Below are 20,596 nucleotides of genomic sequence, written 5' to 3'. Positions count from 1 at the left end.
GATTTCAGATGGAAGTCAACGATAGTAGTCAGGGGGAGGTGCGAAAGCAGAGGATTTCAGATGGAAGTCAACGATAGTAGTCAGGGGGAGGTGCGAAAGCAGAGGATTTCAGATGGAAGTCAACGATAGTAGTCAGGGGGAGGTGCGTCTTCCACAATCACAAGTCAGATGCTGTGGTTTTCAACGCGCTTAACCGCTAGGCTACCTACCTCCTCTAACCGCTAGGCTACCTACCTCCTCTAACCGCTAGGCTACCTGCCACCCCATATCACGAAAATCAACTTCTCTGTACACTGGAAGTCAGTCTAACTCAATATTTTGATTTAATTGTGTTACGAAACTCTAAGACCGGATTTATTAATAGCAGATTGTGGATAAACATGTTTGTAATATCTCGATCTGTAAAATACTAAAAAGGTAGGCTATATTTAGCGAACAGTTGAAGACAAATACACTGAATTTAGACTAGGAAACACTTACCTAGACCCAATCACCATCTCTTCAAAAAGTAACATACTACATATAGTCCAGTTAACATTATGTATGAAATCGGCTTTGAATTGTGTTTCAATGATCATTGAAATGATGGCCGCATGTCTACTTAAGTGGTAACAACTCATGAAATGTTGATGGTCCTACGATAAACTAACGAACATATAAAATTATCAACTTCCACATTTTTATTTAACAAAACACTAATATTAAAATGGTTCAAATTACAAAAATCGGTAAGTAGATGCAAAAATGTAATTTAACGCTATGGTGCCTGGCCTCGAACTGAAGAGGAACTGACTCCAACTCTAGTGTCAACATAGCTGGGTGGATGACAAATAAACATGGACGAACTGATGGATCAAACCTATTACAGGAAACAAACTGAGAGACAAGCCAACTCCCAAATTGTATTTATTAACCTTTTCTTTTGCCAACACTGTTGTCAGACCTGCCTTTTTAGTGACCCTCTCAACCAAGAGAGCTGAAGGCATAAAGACCTTTTCTTCAGAGAAATTTAATAAAACAAACTCAATGCATTTTATTTATTTTGCCTTTTTTTTATGTGGTTTTAAAAAAGCTGCCTGTCTTGAGGTCCAAAAGCATGAAAAACACTGTCTTTGTCTGAACTGGCAACCTATTCCCTACACAGTGATACTTTTGATCAGGCTCTGTAGGTAGTGACCTATATATGGAATAGGGTCCCCGTTCAGATGCAGACACTAAGTTAAAACAAGGGAAAAGTTCATTCATTTGGCATGTTAAGAGAGTATTGGTTATCGTTTCAGTTCTCAGGAAAGCAAAACACTTGATTCACAACTATAGGGCCAAACCCGAGCTGTACTGGACTGATATACGCCTCCATTTAGTGTGAATTAGGCATCAGATCAGTGTCCTCAACCCAGACAACCACAGGGTGGTGCTATTTCTGTGTTAGGTTCATCTACACTATAGATAAGGCTGGGGTACACAACTCTCTTCTTAAGAGTTGTGTGTGCAGGTTTTTGTCCCGACCCAGCTCTAACACAACTGAAAATGAATCCACTACTCCTGGTCTTGAATTGATTTGTTGACCATGATTAGGCTAGATTAAATTAGCTATGTTAGAGCTGGAATAAAATCCTGCATTCACACTACAGCCCAGCAGAAGCAGCGATGGCTCGCTCCAGGGGCTAAGCGAAGGCAATACGAGTGGTTTAGCTGTAACAGGGAAGGGAGAAAGAGGTTTTGGACCAGGGTCGTATTCATTACAGCAAATCAAATGGGGAAAAAACGAAAACAAGCGTTTCTTATTTAGACAAGTTCAGGTAGTTTCCTGCAGAGTTTGATTCTGTTTAGTTTCCTAGTGAATACAACCCAAGAGACACCACCAATATGAAGGAGGAAAAATCATAATGTAACAAATGATCCCAGGCCAGTTTGTAGTTGTGTAGCTTATACTGGTTAGGGTGGGGACCACAGATTTGAGAACAGTCATATTGTTCCTCTTACTTGTTAAGGGGCAAGGCACCACAATTAAAGCAGAGCAGACCAAAGACAATTTCTTCCAAAAAAGGCAAAAATTAGTGACCTGTATTTGAGAACCTGTGGACAAATAACTTCCACAGGGTTTTATCAATGAATAACACCAAAAAGCAATAGCACTACGAGAATTGATCCAAGACGAATACCGGTAAAATAAAATGTTTTACAACTCAAACAAAATCAATCAGTTAGACCCAGTTACTTTACAGTATGTGTTATAATAACAACCTGTTCCCATAGTAACAGAGCAACCATCCCTTTCAATGTAGTACAGCACCAATGACTGACAGGTAGCAACAGGTTCCATCGACCAAACCCCAAGAAGTTGGGACACACATTGTGGCGATCATTTCAATAAACGTTTTCTACAGTGGGAAACACTGTAGTTGTATGGTGAACATAGAAAATGATTCCCTCATGATGAACAACAATAAAAACACACCAACTGGTAGGCTAGCTATCTGACGTGACGTGTGAAACACTTTAGCTACAAAAAGGCTACTTTGTGAGAAGACACAGTGGTGAGACAGAAAACAGTCTCTTGCTAGGGAGTGGTTTTTAAGGCAACGTGATTTCAATTAAGTTTAGCTGTAGCCAAGTGACATTAATTACATATTAGCATTAGCTTCACCACTAGAATTACATTGTAGCTTAGCGTTAGCTTAGCTTCACTATTAGAACTACATAGTAGCATTAGCTTCAGCTTAGCTTCACTCATATAATTACATTGTAGCATTAGCCATTAGCTTAGCCAATTGAATTCCAATGAAGCTTTAGCTAATTAAATGTACAGTGTAGTGGGCTATCAGCTTAGCGACGCAAGTGATTTCTGTTTGATGCTACGGCTTCATTAGATAAGAGGGGGAGCAGGTTGGAACTGTTACAAGGTAAAGGCAGTGGTGGTATTTTTTTAAAGCTCTTTGTTAAAAAAAATATTTCTGCCCAGTCCCAAACCAATCCCTAGCCCCTAGATAGTGTGCACTAGGTAAGCAAATGTCCTCCTAGATAGTATGCACTAAGTAATCAAAATGGCATGAATTACCCCAAGACCAGAAGGCTAGAGGGGTGACTACCATATTGTTAATACTTGTCCAATCCTCTCAGATTTACACAAACGTCTACTAGTGGCAAGGTGCTAGGAGCCGATTTGGGAATGAGGCCGAAACGGTAGTGTAAAAACAACTTCTGCATCCCAAACGGCACTCCAATCCCTATTTAGGATCCCCCATAGGAGGGCCCTGGTCAAAAGTAGTGCACTATTTAGGAAATCAGGTGTCATTTGAGAGACAGACCAACGACATGATTAAACATTCCCAGGCCTTGGCTTGACGACTGTCGACCAAACACTCTTATACAGTTTCAGAAAACGACAACCTTATATACAACAACATAGAAAGAAAAAAAAAAGTACATATTTTTTTTTCTAAAAAGGTCTGGTGAGAGACTGATCGATTTAAGGCGATTGGCCAGGAAGATTTAAGATTGCTGTAGAAACCGGCTGAGATTATGGGGTGCGTCTCAACCGTCTAAAATGGCTTCCTTCCTCCCTTTACCCCAAGCCTAATTTCCTCTCCTTAATATCTGGACAGGACAGAGAAGGTGAAAGAGATGGGGTAGATGGAGATAACCTACTGCAAGTTTGCATTCACTTGTTCAACTCTAGCCCTATTCAGATAACTACAACCCTGATCTTTGCACAAGCACTGAGGTTGCTTCACTCAGTCACACTAATATGATTGAAGGGAGGAATCCAGTTTAGGCGATTGAGACGCAGCCTGAATCACGTTAATCAATCTCAAATGGAGAGAAAAAAAAACAAAAAACTATTTGGTAACAAAAAGTGTACTTCCTAAAACATTATAATACAAAAAACATTGGAAAATGTACCTCGGCTAAAGCTTATAAAATATCATAAAGATTCAAATACTATAATAATAATAATATTCCTTGGTCCGTAAAAATTGTTACTATAATAAATGTTTCCCCATAAACAATAATGAAGTTTCTCTGCACACGAGTGATACTTCCATCATTACCAAGCCCTATGTTGTGGTCAAAAAAAAATCTAAACTTTGTAGAAAGAGTGAGTGTTGAAAAAAAATAAAATAAAAAAAGCTGTTCTCCAAATGTATACAAAGGGCTCCTAGTTATTGTGTCATCCTGGAGGTGAAACCTCTCCCAGACTGAATGACCCAGGCTGCAGTGTCATGTGTCATCCTGGAGGTGAAACCTCTCCCAGACTGAATGACCCAGGCTGCAGTGTCATGTGTCATCCTGGAGGTGAAACCTCTCCCAGACTGAATGACCCAGGCTGCAGTGTCACGTCCACAAATAGCCACACGGGGGCGCCAGAGGGGGATCCCCTCCGTCCAGGTCTGTCTTTCATCAGAACCTCATCTCTCTTCTTCCCTTCCCCTCCTCAACTCAATCGCTCCCTTTCCAAAGAGTCCTTGAGCGAGCAAGCGAGCGTGTGTGGTTCCAAAGCAGGTCCATGATCCTCTCATACACACACACTTCCCCACTGCTATGATGAAACAGACATCACCGATGAACCCGACAACAACCCAACGCTATTGGTTGACCCTCCCCCTTGGCCAATCCCGTAGCCCGCCTGTCCTTCCGCCAACCCCCCTAAACCTCCCATCCCCAGACTCCCTGAGGAAGAGGAAGGTGAGGATGAGATACTGTGACTGTGGGCCTGGAGGATGGCCCCGGCAGCGCTGCAGTGAAGGCGAGGGCCTGGTTCTGGGGTATAGGTGAAGGTGAGGGCCGTGGAGTAGATGACGCCGTCGTTGCGGACCAAGGTGACGGGGACCTGGACGGGCTGACGGACCCAGCGCCACCCCTCTCTGAAGGCAGAGATGTCAGGCACCACGCAGAGCACGCTCTCTCCACACCTGAAAGAAGGGGTTAGACAAAGACAGATTTACCACGTTGTAGAGTCCGTGTTACCACGGAAACGGACTCGACCGCATGTCAGCCATCTTCAGTCAGCCGTTTGTCAACTTAACAACAATTTAAAACGGGTTAGGTTAGCCTCCTCTGGTCTCTCCAGATATCAGTTGTGGCTGTGGTTTGTACCTCCCTTTTAAATTTACTGCTTTTGGGTAAAGTCTGTCCTCTTAAAAATTGAGTTCATACAAAAATAAAATAGCCGTTTTAATAATTGTATTTATGACAGTCTTCATCCATAATTGTCAATTACACAATTATACAGTTACCATGCCAGCCATACACACCCCCCCCCCCCACACACACACAAACACACACACACACACACACACACACACACAGCTTACCTGTACATAGTGTCAGCCTCTATATCTCCAAACCAGACTCTGAGATCTGGAGCAAAGTTCTGTCCTGTCAGCTCCAACATGGCCACATCCCCTCCACCATTCAACTACAGAGACAACAGAGGGTTAGTGTGGGTCCTGTCATCTCCAACATGGCCACATCCCCTCCACCATTCAACTACAGAGACAACAGAGGGTTAGTGTGGGTCCTGTCATCTCCAACATGGTCACATCACCTCCACCATTCAACTACAGAGACAGAGAGTTAGTGTGGGTCCTGTCATCTCCAACATGGCCACATCCCCTCCACCATTCAACTACAGAGACAACAGAGGGTTAGTGTGGGTCCTGTCATCTCCAACATGGCCACATCACCTCCACCATTCAACTACAGAGACAACAGAGGGTTAGTGTGGGTCCTGTCATCTCCAACATGGCCACATCACCTCCACCATTCAACTACAGAGACAACAGAGGGTTAGTGTCTGTCCTGTCATCTCCAACATGGCCACATCCCCTCCACCATTCAACTACAGAGACAACAGAGGGTTAGTGTCTGTCCTGTCATCTCCAACATGGCCACATCCCCTCCACCATTCAACTACAGAGACAACAGAGGGTTAGTGTCTGTCCTGTCAGCTCCAACATGGTCACATCACCTCCACCATTCAACTACAGAGACAGAGGGTTAGTGTGGGTCCTGTCATCTCCAACATGGCCACATCACCTCCACCATTCAACTACAGAGACAACGGAGGGTTAGTGTGGGTCCTGTCATCTCCAACATGGTCACATCACCTCCACCATTCAACTACAGAGACAACAGAGGGTTAGTGTCTGTCCTGTCAGCTCCAACATGGTCACATCACCTCCACCATTCAACTACAGAGACAACAGAGGGTTAGTGTGGGTCCTGTCAGCTCCAACATGGCCACATCACCTCCACCATTCAACTACAGAGACAACAGAGGGTTAGTGTGGGTCCTGTCAGCTCCAACATGGCCACATCACCTCCACCATACAGAGACACAACAGAGGGTTAGTGTCTGTGTGTGTGTGTGTGTGTGTGTGTGTGTGTGTGTGTGTGTGTGTGAGAGAGTATCTAGATATGTGGTGAGAGCATCCAATGTGTCACTTTCTCCGGTTATGAAAGTTAGTGTTTCAGTAGAGAATATACTGTGTGTGTGTTTAGGTGTATGTTAATGTGTGTATATTTAGGTGTGTGTGTGTCTAGGTATATGTTAATGTGTGTGTGTGTGTGTATTTAGGTGTGTGTGTTTAGGTGTGTGTTAATGTGTGTGTACCTGCAGACTCTCCACCACAGGAACCGGTGTAACAGGACAGAGTACAGGACCCATCCCCTGGTAGAAGGTGTACTCTGCCTTGTCTGTACTGATGATGGTCCAGGACGCTCCATCGTTTATCATCTCCTTACTGGGCTCTTTGGGGCAGGGCGTGGCCTGGGGGAGGAGATATGCTAATTAGTAGTTCATTATCTCCTTACTGAGGTGCGTTCAGTTCGAGTTAACGTGGGCTAAGTTGCGTAACAGTTTGTACAGAACGACACGTTTCCCCAAAACGTCCTGGAACAGACTTCGCTCCCGCTCGGTGGGTGTGGCCAGGTGTTACGTATTTAACTTCTATGGGCAAGCGTCCCACCCCTGGTACACCCCATCAACAACAGGTGAAATATCAAGAGCGCCAAATTTGAAAACAATTAAATGTCATAATTCAAATTTCTCAAACATACAACTATCTTACACCCTTTGAAAGATAAACATCTCCTTAATCTAACCACGTTGTCCGATTTCAAAAAGGCTTTACGGCGAAAGCATAAAGTTAGATTATGTTAGGAGAGTACATTGAAAATAGCTGTGTGTAATGTTTTGTCAATGCAAAGACAGGCGTCACCAAAAGCAGAAAACCAGCTAAAATTATGCACTAACCTTTGACAATCTTCATCAGATGACACTCCTAGGACATTATGTTAGACAATACATGCATTTTTGGTTTTATCAAGTTCATATTTATATCCAAAAACAGCATTTTACAATGGCGTTGATGTGGTCCAAGTGGTCCAATAAGAAACCCTCATTAAACGGGGAGGGACTAGATGAACTAGTGGTCCAATAAGAAACGCTCATTAACTTCTTCGCTATAGGGGGCAGTATTTTCACGGCCGGATGAAAAACGTACCCAAATTAAACGGCCTACTTCTCGGGCCCAGAGTAGTAGATTAGGATAGAAAACACTAAAGTTTCTAAAACTGTTTGAATGGTGTCTGTGAGTATAACAGAACTCATATGGCAAGCAAAAACCTGAGAAAATTCCAAGCAGGAAGTGGCCTGTCTGAGAATTTGTAGTTCTTCTTTTGGTTCTCTATTGAAACTACAGTATCTGTGGGGTTACGTAGCACTTTCTAAGGCTTCCATTGGCTCTCTAAAGCCTTCAGAAAGCGCATTGAGGCGTCTCCCGTCTCTGGGCAATGTGTAGTAGCTCAGTTTCTCAGTGGTCTGCCTGGTGACAAAGAGATTGTATATGGGCATTCACGAGACCAAGCTGTTTTTTCTTTTCCTCTTTGAATGAATACACTATCGTCCGGTTGGAATATTATCTCTATTTTACGAGAAAAATACCATTTAAAACAGCGTTTGACATGCTTCTAAGTACGGTAATGGAACATTTTGAATTTTTTTGTCTCGAATTGCGCTTGCGCGTTACCCTTTGGATAGTGACCTGAACGCACAAACAAAACGGAGGTATTTGGACATAACTATGGATTATTTGGAACAAAAACATCATTTCTTGTGGAAGTAGCAGTCCTGGGAGTGCATTCTGACAAAGATCAGCAAAGGTAATACCATTTTTCTAATACTAATTCTGAGTTTAGTGAGCCCCGAACTTGGCGGATGTCTGAATAGCTCACCGTGATGGCTGAGCTATGTACTCAGAATATTGCAAAATGTGCTTTCGCCGAAAAGCTATTTTAAAATCTGACATAGCGAGTGCATAGAGGAGTTCTGTATCTATAATTCTTAAAATAATTGTTATGTATTTTGTCAACATTTATGATGAGTAATTTAGCAAATTCACTGGAAGTTTTTGGTGGGAATACAATTTCTGAACATCACATGCTAATGTAAAAAGCTGTTTTTTGATATAAATATGAACTTGATTGAACAAAACATGCATGTATTGTCTAACATAATGTCCTAGGAGTGTCATCTGATGAAGATCACCAAAGGTTAGCGCTGCATTTAGCTGTGTTTTTGTGACATATATGCTTGCATGGAAAATGGCTGTGTGATTATTTTTGGCTGTGTACTCTAACATAATCTAATGTTTCGCTGTAAAGCCTTTTTGAAATCGGACAATGTGGTTAGATTAACGAGAGTCATCTTTAAAATGGTGTAAAATAGTCGTATGTTTGAAAAATTGAAATTATTGCATTTTTGAGGTTGTTGTATTTCGCACCACGTTCTTCCATTGGATATTGGCGAGGCATTCCGCTAGCGGAGCCCCTAGATGTAAGAAGTTAAACAGGGAGGGACTAGATGAACTAGTGGTCCAATAAGAAACCCTCATTAAACAGGGAGGGACTAGACGAACTAGTGGTCTAATAAGGAACTCTGATTTTAGTTGACCAGAGGGCTGGGAAAAGCTATTACCAGATAGCACAAACCTGGCTCAGATCTACAAGGGACTAGGAGTGCGTGTGTGTGTATTAGCACGAGTGCTTGTGTGTGTGTGTGTGTCCATCAGTCTGTGTGTGTGTGTGTACCTGGAACTGAATGATTCTCTCCTGTGAGAGACAGAGGTACATTCTCTCTGTGTCTTTCAGGTAGAAGGAACACTTATGGAGCTGAGACACTGGGTCGTCTGCATCCATCAACGCTGTCTGCTTGTCCACCTTACGGATCACCTGGGGAGGAAGTGAGACACACAAACCCTGCTTATCTATCATATATCACCTGAGAATATGTAGGAACAGGAGAGAGACAGACAGACCTGTAGGTAGAGAGGTGAATATGTAGGAACAGGAGAGAGACAGACAGACCTGTAGGTAGAGAGAGGCGAATATGTAGGAACAGGAGAGAGACAGACAGACCTGTAGGTAGAGAGGCGAATATATAGGAACAGGAGAGAGACAGACAGACCTGTAGGTAGAGAGGTGAATATGTAGGAACAGGAGAGAGACAGACAGACCTGTAGGTAGAGAGGTGAATATGTAGGAACAGGAGAGAGACAGACAGACCTGTAGGTAGAGAGGTGAATATGTAGGAACAGGAGAGAGACAGACAGACCTGTAGGTAGAGAGGTGAATATGTAGGAACAGGAGAGAGACAGACAGACCTGTAGGTAGAGAGGTGAATATGTAGGAACAGGAGAGAGACAGACAGACCTGTAGGTAGAGAGGTGTATATGTAGGAACAGGAGAGACACAGACAGACCTGTAGGTAGAGAGGTGTATATGTAGGAACAGGAGAGACAGACAGACCTGTAGGTAGAGAGGTGAATATGTAGGAACAGGAGAGAGACAGACAGACCTGTAGGTAGAGAGGTGAATATGTAGGAACAGGAGAGAGACAGACCTGTAGGTAGAGAGAGGTGAATATGTAGGAACAGGAGAGACACAGACAGACCTGTAGGTAGAGAGAGGTGAATATGTAGGAACAGGAGAGACAGACAGACCTGTAGGTAGAGAGGTGAATATGTAGGAACAGGAGAGAGACAGACAGACCTGTAGGTAGAGAGAGGTGAATATGTAGGAACAGGAGAGAGACAGACAGACCTGTAGGTAGAGAGAGGTGAATATGTAGGAACAGGAGAGACAGACAGACCTGTAGGTAGAGAGAGGTGAATATGTAGGAACAGGAGAGACAGACAGACCTGTAGGTAGAGAGGTGAATATGTAGGAACAGGAGAGAGACAGACAGACCTGTAGGTAGAGAGAGGCGAATATGTAGGAACAGGAGAGAGACAGACAGACCTGTAGGTAGAGAGGTGAATATGTAGGAACAGGAGAGAGACAGACAGACCTGTAGGTAGAGAGGTGAATATGTAGGAACAGGAGAGAGACAGACAGACCTGTAGGTAGAGAGGTGAATATGTAGGAACAGGAGAGAGACAGACAGACCTGTAGGTAGAGAGGTGTATATGTAGGAACAGGAGAGACACAGACAGACCTGTAGGTAGAGAGGTGTATATGTAGGAACAGGAGAGACAGACAGACCTGTAGGTAGAGAGGTGAATATGTAGGAACAGGAGAGAGACAGACAGACCTGTAGGTAGAGAGGTGAATATGTAGGAACAGGAGAGAGACAGACCTGTAGGTAGAGAGAGGTGAATATGTAGGAACAGGAGAGACACAGACAGACCTGTAGGTAGAGAGAGGTGAATATGTAGGAACAGGAGAGACAGACAGACCTGTAGGTAGAGAGGTGAATATGTAGGAACAGGAGAGAGACAGACAGACCTGTAGGTAGAGAGAGGTGAATATGTAGGAACAGGAGAGAGACAGACAGACCTGTAGGTAGAGAGAGGTGAATATGTAGGAACAGGAGAGACAGACAGACCTGTAGGTAGAGAGAGGTGAATATGTAGGAACAGGAGAGACAGACAGACCTGTAGGTAGAGAGGTGAATATGTAGGAACAGGAGAGAGACAGACAGACCTGTAGGTAGAGAGAGGCGAATATGTAGGAACAGGAGAGAGACAGACAGACCTGTAGGTAGAGAGGCGAATATGTAGGAACAGGAGAGAGACAGACAGACCTGTAGGTAGAGAGGTGAATATGTAGGAACAGGAGAGAGACAGACAGACCTGTAGGTAGAGAGGTGAATATGTAGGAACAGGAGAGAGACAGACAGACCTGTAGGTAGAGAGGTGAATATGTAGGAACAGGAGAGAGACAGACAGACCTGTAGGTAGAGAGGTGAATATGTAGGAACAGGAGAGAGACAGACAGACCTGTAGGTAGAGAGAGGTGAATATGTAGGAACAGGAGAGACAGACAGACCTGTAGGTAGAGAGGTGAATATGTAGGAACAGGAGAGAGACAGACAGACCTGTAGGTAGAGAGGTGAATATGTAGGAACAGGAGAGAGACAGACAGACCTGTAGGTAGAGAGGTGTATATGTAGGAACAGGAGAGACACAGACAGACCTGTAGGTAGAGAGGTGTATATGTAGGAACAGGAGAGACAGACAGACCTGTAGGTAGAGAGGTGAATATGTAGGAACAGGAGAGAGACAGACAGACCTGTAGGTAGAGAGAGGTGAATATGTAGGAACAGGAGAGACAGACAGACCTGTAGGTAGAGAGGTGAATATGTAGGAACAGGAGAGAGACAGACAGACCTGTAGGTAGAGAGAGGTGAATATGTAGGAACAGGAGAGAGACAGACAGACCTGTAGGTAGAGAGAGGTGAATATGTAGGAACAGGAGAGACAGACAGACCTGTAGGTAGAGAGAGGTGAATATGTAGGAACAGGAGAGAGACAGACAGACCTGTAGGTAGAGAGAGGTGAATATGTAGGAACAGGAGAGACAGACCTGTAGGTAGAGAGAGGTGAATATGTAGGAACAGGAGAGAGACAGACAGACCTGTAGGTAGAGAGGTGAATATGTAGGAACAGGAGAGAGACAGACAGACCTGTAGGTAGAGAGGTGTATATGTAGGAACAGGAGAGAGACAGACAGACCTGTAGGTAGAGAGGTGAAAATGTAGGAACAGGAGAGAGACAGACAGACCTGTAGGTAGAGAGGTGAATATGTAGGAACAGGAGAGAGACAGACAGACCTGTAGGTAGAGAGGTGAAAATGTAGGAACAGGAGAGAGACAGACAGACCTGTAGGTAGAGAGAGGTGAATATGTAGGAACAGGAGAGACAGACAGACCTGTAGGTAGAGAGAGGTGAATATGTAGGAACAGGAGAGACAGACAGACCTGTAGGTAGAGAGAGATGAATATGTAGGAACAGGAGAGACAGACAGACCTGTAGGTAGAGAGAGGTGAATATGTAGGAACAGGAGAGACAGACAGACCTGTAGGTAGAGAGAGGTGAATATGTAGGAACAGGAGAGACAGACCTGTAGGTAGAGAGAGGTGAATATGTAGGAACAGGAGAGAGACAGACAGACCTGTAGGTAGAGAGAGGTGAATATGTAGGAACAGGAGAGACAGACCTGTAGGTAGAGAGAGGTGAATATGTAGGAACAGGAGAGAGACAGACAGACCTGTAGGTAGAGAGGTGAATATGTAGGAACAGGAGAGAGACAGACAGACCTGTAGGTAGAGAGGTGAAAATGTAGGAACAGGAGAGAGACAGACAGACCTGTAGGTAGAGAGGTGAAAATGTAGGAACAGGAGAGAGACAGACAGACCTGTAGGTAGAGAGAGGTGAATATGTAGGAACAGGAGAGACAGACAGACCTGTAGGTAGAGAGAGGTGAATATGTAGGAACAGGAGAGACAGACAGACCTGTAGGTAGAGAGGTGAATATGTAGGAACAGGAGAGACAGACAGACCTGTAGGTAGAGAGGTGAATATGTAGGAACAGGAGAGAGACAGACAGACCTGTAGGTAGAGAGGTGAATATGTAGGAACAGGAGAGAGACAGACAGACCTGTAGGTAGAGAGGTGAATATGTAGGAACAGGAGAGAGACAGACAGACCTGTAGGTAGAGAGGTGAATATGTAGGAACAGGAGAGAGACAGACAGACCTGTAGGTAGAGAGGTGAATATGTAGGAACAGGAGAGACAGACAGACCTGTAGGTAGAGAGGTGAATATGTAGGAACAGGAGAGAGACAGACAGACCTGTAGGTAGAGAGAGGTGAATATGTAGGAACAGGAGAGAGACAGACAGACCTGTAGGTAGAGGTGAATATGTAGGAACAGGAGAGAGACAGACAGACCTGTAGGTAGAGAGAGGTGAATATGTAGGAACAGGAGAGAGACAGACCTGTAGGTAGAGAGGTGAGACTGGTTGGTACGTACCAGTCTAGGCAGTGCCATACCAGTGACAGAACAGACCAGTTTAACAGTCTGACCATAGTGGATGTATCCATCCCTCACTGCAAACTCCTCCCCTTCTGGCTCTTCCTCCTCCACTACAGGGGAAAGAGTAATGAGTTATTACTGTAGGATACACATTTAATAACTGAAATCAGCCCTACCATGATATATATATATATATATTATAAACAACCCTCTATATGATGCTATATATCTATCTGAAGTCTTGTCTTGGTGGCATTGACTTCGACATCACCATGGCAATGCAGCATAATCAACAGAAAAACAACATGATTGGCTGAAACAGAGGAGAGAGAGTTCAACAGACGGAAGTCAGGAAGCTATTAGAGGAGAGGGACCGGGGTGAACGGAAGAGGGGGGACCGGGGTGAACGGAAGAGGGGGGGACCCGGGGTGAACGGAAGAGGGGGGACCGGGGTGAACGGAAGAGGGGGGACCGGGGTGAACGGAAGAGGGGGGGACCGGGGTGAACGGAAGAGGGGGGGACCGGGGTGAACGGAAGAGGGGGGGACCGGGGTGAACGGAAGAGGGGGGGACCGGGGTGAACGGAAGAGGGGGGGACCGGGGTGAACGGAAGAGGGGGGGGACCGGGGTGAACGGAAGAGGGGGGGGACCGGGGTGAACGGAAGAGGGGGGGACCGGGGTGAACGGAAGAGGGGGGGACCGGGGTGAACGGAAGAGGGGGGGACCGGGGTGAACGGAGAGAGGGGGGGACCGGGGTGAACGGAAGAGGGGGGGACCGGGGTGAACGGAAGAGGGGGGGACCGGGGTGAACGGAAGAGGGGGGGACCGGGGTGAACGGAAGAGGGGGGGACCGGGGTGAACGGAAGAGGGGGGGACCGGGGTGAACGGAAGAGGGGGGGACCGGGGTGAACGGAAGAGGGGGGGACCGGGGTGAACGGAAGAGGGGGGGACCGGGGTGAACGGAAGAGGGGGGGACCGGGGTGAACGGAAGAGGGGAGAGGAATCACACAAGACAGATGAAGGAGAGAGGAGGGGTAACTTACAGAGGTGTATGTAGAACGCTCCCCACTGTTGTGAACTGGCGTGGAAGTTCCCTCCCTCCACGTGTAGATAGCGGGTACTGACGGTCTGAGAACGCAACCGGTTAAACAACGCAACCTTGGTCCCTGACGCTATACACACTAGAGAGACAGAGAGAGTAGGGAGTGTGAGAGAGAGAGAGAGAGTGAGAGAGAGAGAGAGAGAGAGAGAGAGAGAGAGAGTAGGAAGTGAGGGAGGGAGAGAGAGAGAGAGAAGGAAGTGAGGGAGAGAGAGAGAGAGTAGGAAGTGAGGGAGAGCGAGAGAGAGAGAGAGAGAGTAGGAAGTGAGGGAGAGAGAGAGAGAGAGAGTAGGAAGTGAGGGAGAGAGAGAGAGAGAGAGTAGGAAGTGAGGGAGAGAGAGAGAGAGAGAGTAGGAAGTGATGGAGAGAGAGAGAGAGTAGGAAGTGATGGAGAGAGAGAGAGAGAGAGAGAGAGTAGGAAGTGAGGGAGAGAGAGAGAGAGAGTAGGAAGTGAGGGAGAGAGAGAGAGAAGGAAGTGAGGGAGAGAGAGAGAGAAGGAAGTGAGGGAGAGAGAGAGAGAGAAGGAAGTGAGGGAGAGCGAGAGAGAGAAGGAAGTGAGGGAGAGCGAGAGAGAGAGAGTAGGAAGTGAGGGAGAGAAGGAAGTGAGGGAGTGAGGGAGAGAGAGAGTAGGGAGTGAGGGAGAGAGAGAGTAGGGAGTGAGAGAGAGAGTAGGGAGTGAGGGAGAGAGAGAGAGTAGGGAGTGAGGGAGAGAGAGAGAGTAGGGAGTGAGGGAGAGAGAGAGTAGGAAGGGAGAGAGTAGGGAGGGAGAAGGTTAGACAAGCATTCATGGAGAGATCACACTTTGAAGTTGATCAATGTTAAATAAAAACAGCAGAGTTACAACACAGCTCGTAAAAAAAGACCTTTGTGCCGAAACCACTCAGGAAAACCCTACCATTGTGCATCAAGCTTGTGTGTGTGTTTTACATACTCAGTCAGTTCTATGTAACCGTAAATCTGCTCAAAATGTGGTGAGAGCATCCTCTGTGTGTGTGCACATACACATATATATACACACATACATACACATACACATATATATACACATACATACATACATACATACATACATACATACACATATATATACACATACACATATATATACACATACACATATATATACACATACATACATACATACACACATACATACATACACATACACATATATATACACATACACATATATATACACATACATACATACATACATACATACATACATACATACATATATAAGACAGACATGGGTACCAAATACTATTTAAAACATCTCAATTCTGTTCACATGCACTTAAAGAATTCAGATATATTTTATTTGAAAAGAAAAGTAGTTGAATATTTTAAGTAATTTTTAAAACACAGGTATTTGAAAATCCTCTCAAATACAATTTTGTATACCGTTTGGTCTTCTACAAATAACCATTCAAATACTCAAATAGAAGTACTTGTTTTGGGCTGTGGATTACAAAATACAAAAAATATAACAATTTTAAAATATTAGATACTATAATACACATGTATTATCCATTACTGTGGAAATGTGTGTGTGTGTGTGGTCCTAGTCATGTGTGTTCCTCTCCATACTCACGGTCAGCGTTCTTCAGAGACTGTTTCTTCTTGGAAGGTTTAGAGATAACTTTGATCCTCTTACTAAGGAAGACTCCTATGTCTGTACTGTTACCATAGAACATCTTGACTGACAGCATGAAGTGTTTCCTCTTGTCACTGTCACTGATGTATAGAGTCTTAGCTGTGCAGAAGTCCTGGGTGGGAGGAGGAGAGAAAGAGAGAGGAGGGAGAGAGAGAGGAGAGGGGGGAGAGAATGAGAAAGGGGGAGAGAGAAGAGTGAGAAGCAGAGAGAGAAGGAGAGGGGGGAGAGAATGAGAAAGGGGGAGAGAGAAGAGTGAGAAGGAGAGAGAGAAGGAGAGGTCATTTGAGTGTGTATACACAGGATTTTCAGTCATGCAGAAGTTCTGTGGGGAAAGGCTGAGGGGTGTGTGTTTCACTGTGTATTTCTGCCTCTGTGTGTGTGTGTGTGTGTGTGTGTGTAGACACGGTTTTACCCTTGCAGACATTCTGGGGAGAGAAAATGAGGATGTGTGGGTTTCAGTCAGCATGTCTGTGTGTCTGTGTGTCAGCGTGTGCGTGTGTGTGTCAGCGTGTCTGAGCGTGTGTGTGTGTCTTGTCCCTTACCTTCCCCTCTAAGTTGAGCTGCTGCATCTCCTGGTCACTGTTTCCTATCCCTATAAAGGCACAGGGCTGAGCCTCCTGCTCTGAACAGCCCTCTCTCTCCATCTCCTCGGTCTTCTTCTTCCAGCCACAACCCATCAGATAGATACAAGGAGGGGGGCAGAAAAACCTGCAGGACAGATAGATATGGTTAGTACAGTCCACCAGGGAGGGGGGCAGAAAAACCTGCAGGACAGACAGATATGGTTAGTACAGTCCACCAGGGAGGGGGGCAGAAAAACCTGCAGGACAGACAGATATGGTTAGTACAGTCCACCAGGTAGACAGAAACACACTATCAACTACAGAGACACAATGAATACACACACACTATCAACTACAGAGGAGACACCATGAATACAGACACTATCAACTACAGAGGAGACACAATGAATACAGACACTATCAACTACAGAGACACCATGAATACAGACACTATCAACTACAGAGGAGACACCATGAATACACACACACTATCAACTACAGAGACACAATGAATACACACACACTATCAACTACAGAGACACAATGAATACACACACACTATCAACTACAGAGACACCATGAATACAGACACTATCAACAACAGAGACACCATGAATACAGACACTATCAACTACAGAGACACCATGAATACAGACACTATCAACTACAGAGACACCATGAATACAGACACTATCAACTACAGAGACACCATGAATAACATTCTCTCTCTCATACACACCTCTTCTCATTGCCGTAAGACTTCTGTGCAACTTTAGCGTGTAGTATGAGTAAGGTCTGGTCTCCCCTCTCCTTCAGGTAGTTTCTCATAGCCTCTCTATAGGGGGAAAAACAAACAACGTTCAGACAACATTTATTGAACAGAATCAAACAACGGCGCTGCACCGGGGTACAGCGCTGCATAGATGCACCTTGGGTACAGCGCTACATAAATAAACTGGGGTACAGTGCTACTTAAAGAAACTGGGGTACAGCGCTACACAGATGCACTGGGGTACAGCGCTGCACAGATGCACCGGGGTACAGCGCTGCACAGATGCACCTTGGGTACAGCGCTATATAGCGCAAAATGTAAAATAAAGGTTACATTTTTATTTAAAAAATATATAAATCAACTGGGGTGTATTTATTCCGCTAAAACAAGAGTTTCTATTTTACAAATTCAGGCAGGTCCCTCAATTTCGTTTGGTTATGTCTAATAAAAATGTTGCAACAGAATCGGTGGAATGAATTCACCCGATGCATATGTTTCTCATTGCCTCTGGGGGAGGAGGTGGAGACCGTTCCGACAACACTTATTCAAGGTAAGACCACAACTATGCAAAGACACAGACCTGAGTCAAATAACAATCAGACAATGCTTATTCAAGGTAAGACCACAACTATGCAAAGATACATAGACCTGGGTCTAATAACAAGGGTGTATACACCATCTGTCAAATACGACGGCGAATTTAGGGCGGCAGGTAGCCACCCTAAATGGTTAGAGCGGTTGCGCCAGTAACCGAAAGGTTGCAAGTTCGAATCCCCGAGCAGACAAGGTAAAAAGAGCTGTTGTTCTACCCCTGAACAAGGCAGTCATTGTAAATAAGAATCTCTTCTTAACTGACTAGCCTGGTTAAATAAAAAATTATGCTTTTAGACACTTGAGTTGTTGATTTACATCATAGAGTGGAACCTATGGAACCGTCACAGATACACTATTGATTATAGCAGTATGAATGGTGCGCCTTTATAGAAACGGGTGTGAAGAAATCTTATGATAAAGTGGAAGAAATGAAAGTGGATAAGTGGTTTTACACCTTAGTAATTGCAAAACGCTGTGGAGGTGGAAGCTAGAGGTTTCTCATGTTTGATGTAACAGTTTAAATGAGATGTAGGAGTTATGAAACGTGTGGTGGGTACGTTTCCTTACCTTGTTAGGCGCTGCGGTGGAGCTCGCTCACTGAACTTCCTGTTTAACAAAACAAAAAAAAGGTACTTTTCTATCAGCGCAACATCATTATACTAGCTAACGTTAAATTATAAAGTTGTTCTAGCAATCTGAAACATCATGATTATTAACAGGTGAGTGTTGCCATGAAAAAAAAACTCTACTAAACAGTAGCTTAGATTTCTGCTGCAGGTGGCAAGATTCAATCAGTAACGTTAGTTTTTAACTTTGTTGCCAGTTTGTCGGACAAATGTGAGCAATACTGTCTTTGCTACTTTACATGATTTGTAAATGAAATAGGTAACATTGAACAAATATAAAACATTGTTTAATTGAACTCAGCATACACATAATGGCTAGGTGATCTAGCCATAAAATGTAGCTAAAATAAGTAACTAGTTAGCTATATCATTACTGGCGAAAAAAAAGGGCTAGTTAGGTAACGTTAGTTGGCTAGCTTTTCGTTGTGGCTAGCTAACGTTACACACCGCACTAACATTGACACAAAAGTAGCAATAAGTGCGCGACGCCAATTAATAAAGCACTTTCAAAGCTATCTGGGAACAAAAACGAGTGCAAAAAAAAAAGTGGTTAGGAAACTAGTTACCCAAACAAAGAAAGTGAACTTTTTAAACGGTTCTTCCTTCATTTTTGCTCTGAATTTCAACACTTACCCCGTCACAACGGGCGCCATTTTCGACTGTAACTCCAAGTCCCAACAATCGCGAGATCCCAAATCCATTTCCCAACGCCGCTGGGACAACAGAACGAACAGAAACCCCGAGGGGAAAAATATAAACGAGAGTAGAAAAAGGGGGGAGGGAGAGGCGGACAGAGGGCAGACGCCACAACAGGCGTGGGAAAGTTGCGAAATCGCGCGAGAATAGAAAAACTCTCACAATAGACAAGAATGGGGTTGGACTCGACCTATCGCGAGATTATGCTCGGTTTTTTTTTTCTCTCTTCTCCTTCCCACAAGGTGAAACTGTAACTCGATTCCCACGCTTTTATAAAGTCATAAACTACAGTAGAGTGGTTGCTTTAGGAGTGAAGATACACCTCACAGCATCATTGTAGCCTAAACTGTAGATTAAAATGTTATTCATAAAGTGAAGATGATATTGTTTTACATTTACCAGTGAAAGGGGGTTGGAGTGTACAGAGTTAGTTCACCCTGTGAGCCGAGAATACAATTTGCTAGATTACAAAAACAACTCACTGTTAAAACTATACCGCATTTCAAATTAAAGCAAACTAGATTAATATTATTTTATAATTGCATTCACCAGATGGCACACATATAACATAGAAAAGCCCAGTGCTTCTCAATAAATCCCACATAAATCCCACTGGGTGTGCACATTTTGGTTCCATCCCAGCACAAACGCACCCGATTCAACTAAACAACGGCTTTTGTCACTAGTTGATGGAAACAACGTTGAAAAGTAAGAAGAAAACGGCACAAGGACTATAGGCAAACAGATCACATGTAATACATTATATTTAATTAAAATAAAATAATTTAAAGGAATCACATGGAATGTTAAAATGTCGAAAACAACAAAAAGGAAAGAATGTCAGGATGTAAATTGAACTCTATTTTTATTTATTTAACTAGGCAAGTCAGTTAAGAACAAATTCTTATTTTCAATGACGGCCAAGGCAGTTAACAGTGGGTTAACTGCCTTGTTCAGGGGAACAGTGGGTTAACTGCCTTGTTCAGGGGAACAGTGGGTTAACTGCCTTGTTCAGGGGAACAGTGGGTTAACTGCCTTGTTCAGGGGAACAGTGGGTTAACTGCCTTGTTCAGGGGAACACTGGGTTAACTGCCTTGTTCAGGGGAACAGTGGGTTAACTGCCTTGTTCAGGGGAACACTGGGTTAACTGCCTTGTTCAGGGGAACACTGGGTTAACTGCCTTGTTCAGGGGAACAGTGGGTTAACTGCCTTGTTCAGGGGAACACTGGGTTAACTGCCTTGTTCAGGGTCAGAACGACAGGTTTTTACCT

General features: G+C 44.3%; 1 protein-coding gene across 2 annotated transcripts; it reads right to left on the bottom strand.

Annotated features, from left to right (window-relative positions):
* Positions 1 to 889: 889 nt before the first annotated feature.
* Positions 890 to 19,500, bottom strand: LOC115187378 (recombining binding protein suppressor of hairless). Of its 2 annotated transcripts, XM_029746452.1 has the most exons (11): positions 19,263 to 19,500; positions 18,571 to 18,609; positions 17,377 to 17,472; positions 16,617 to 16,782; positions 16,012 to 16,186; positions 14,362 to 14,499; positions 13,317 to 13,429; positions 9,094 to 9,234; positions 6,617 to 6,772; positions 5,316 to 5,419; positions 890 to 4,913 (listed from the first exon to the last, which is right to left on the bottom strand). In XM_029746452.1, exons 1-11 carry the CDS (start codon positions 19,328 to 19,330, stop codon positions 4,541 to 4,543), a joined length of 1,569 nt encoding a protein of 522 aa, XP_029602312.1. In that variant the 5' UTR covers positions 19,331 to 19,500; the 3' UTR covers positions 890 to 4,540. The 2 variants fall into 2 exon arrangements, with proteins under 2 accessions (XP_029602312.1, XP_029602313.1); XM_029746453.1 differs by lacking the exons at positions 890 to 4,913; positions 5,316 to 5,419 and adding an exon at positions 5,966 to 6,265 and having other exon boundaries at positions 19,263 to 19,499.
* Between the last annotated feature and the right edge of the window lie 1,096 nt (positions 19,501 to 20,596).

Source organism: Salmo trutta, unplaced genomic scaffold (assembly GCF_901001165.1).
Source record: "Salmo trutta unplaced genomic scaffold, fSalTru1.1, whole genome shotgun sequence".
Taxonomy (NCBI): domain Eukaryota; kingdom Metazoa; phylum Chordata; class Actinopteri; order Salmoniformes; family Salmonidae; genus Salmo; species Salmo trutta.
This window is presented reverse-complemented; position numbering and strand designations above follow the sequence as displayed.

What these genes read in the sequence shown, in the direction of transcription:
- LOC115187378 (XM_029746452.1), bottom strand. Translation starts at nt 19,330, where the DNA reads ATGGATTTGGGATCTCGCGATTGTTGGGACTTGGAGTTACAGTCGAAA. An exon ending in TCTTACGGCAATGAGAAGAG is followed by an intron (nt 16,783 to 17,376) that starts GTGTGTATGAGA and finishes TCTGTCCTGCAG; the next exon opens with GTTTTTCTGCCCCCCTCCTT. An exon ending in GAGGCTGACACTATGTACAG is followed by an intron (nt 4,914 to 5,315) that starts GTAAGCTGTGTG and finishes CCCTTCTTTCAG; the next exon opens with GTGTGGAGAGAGCGTGCTCT.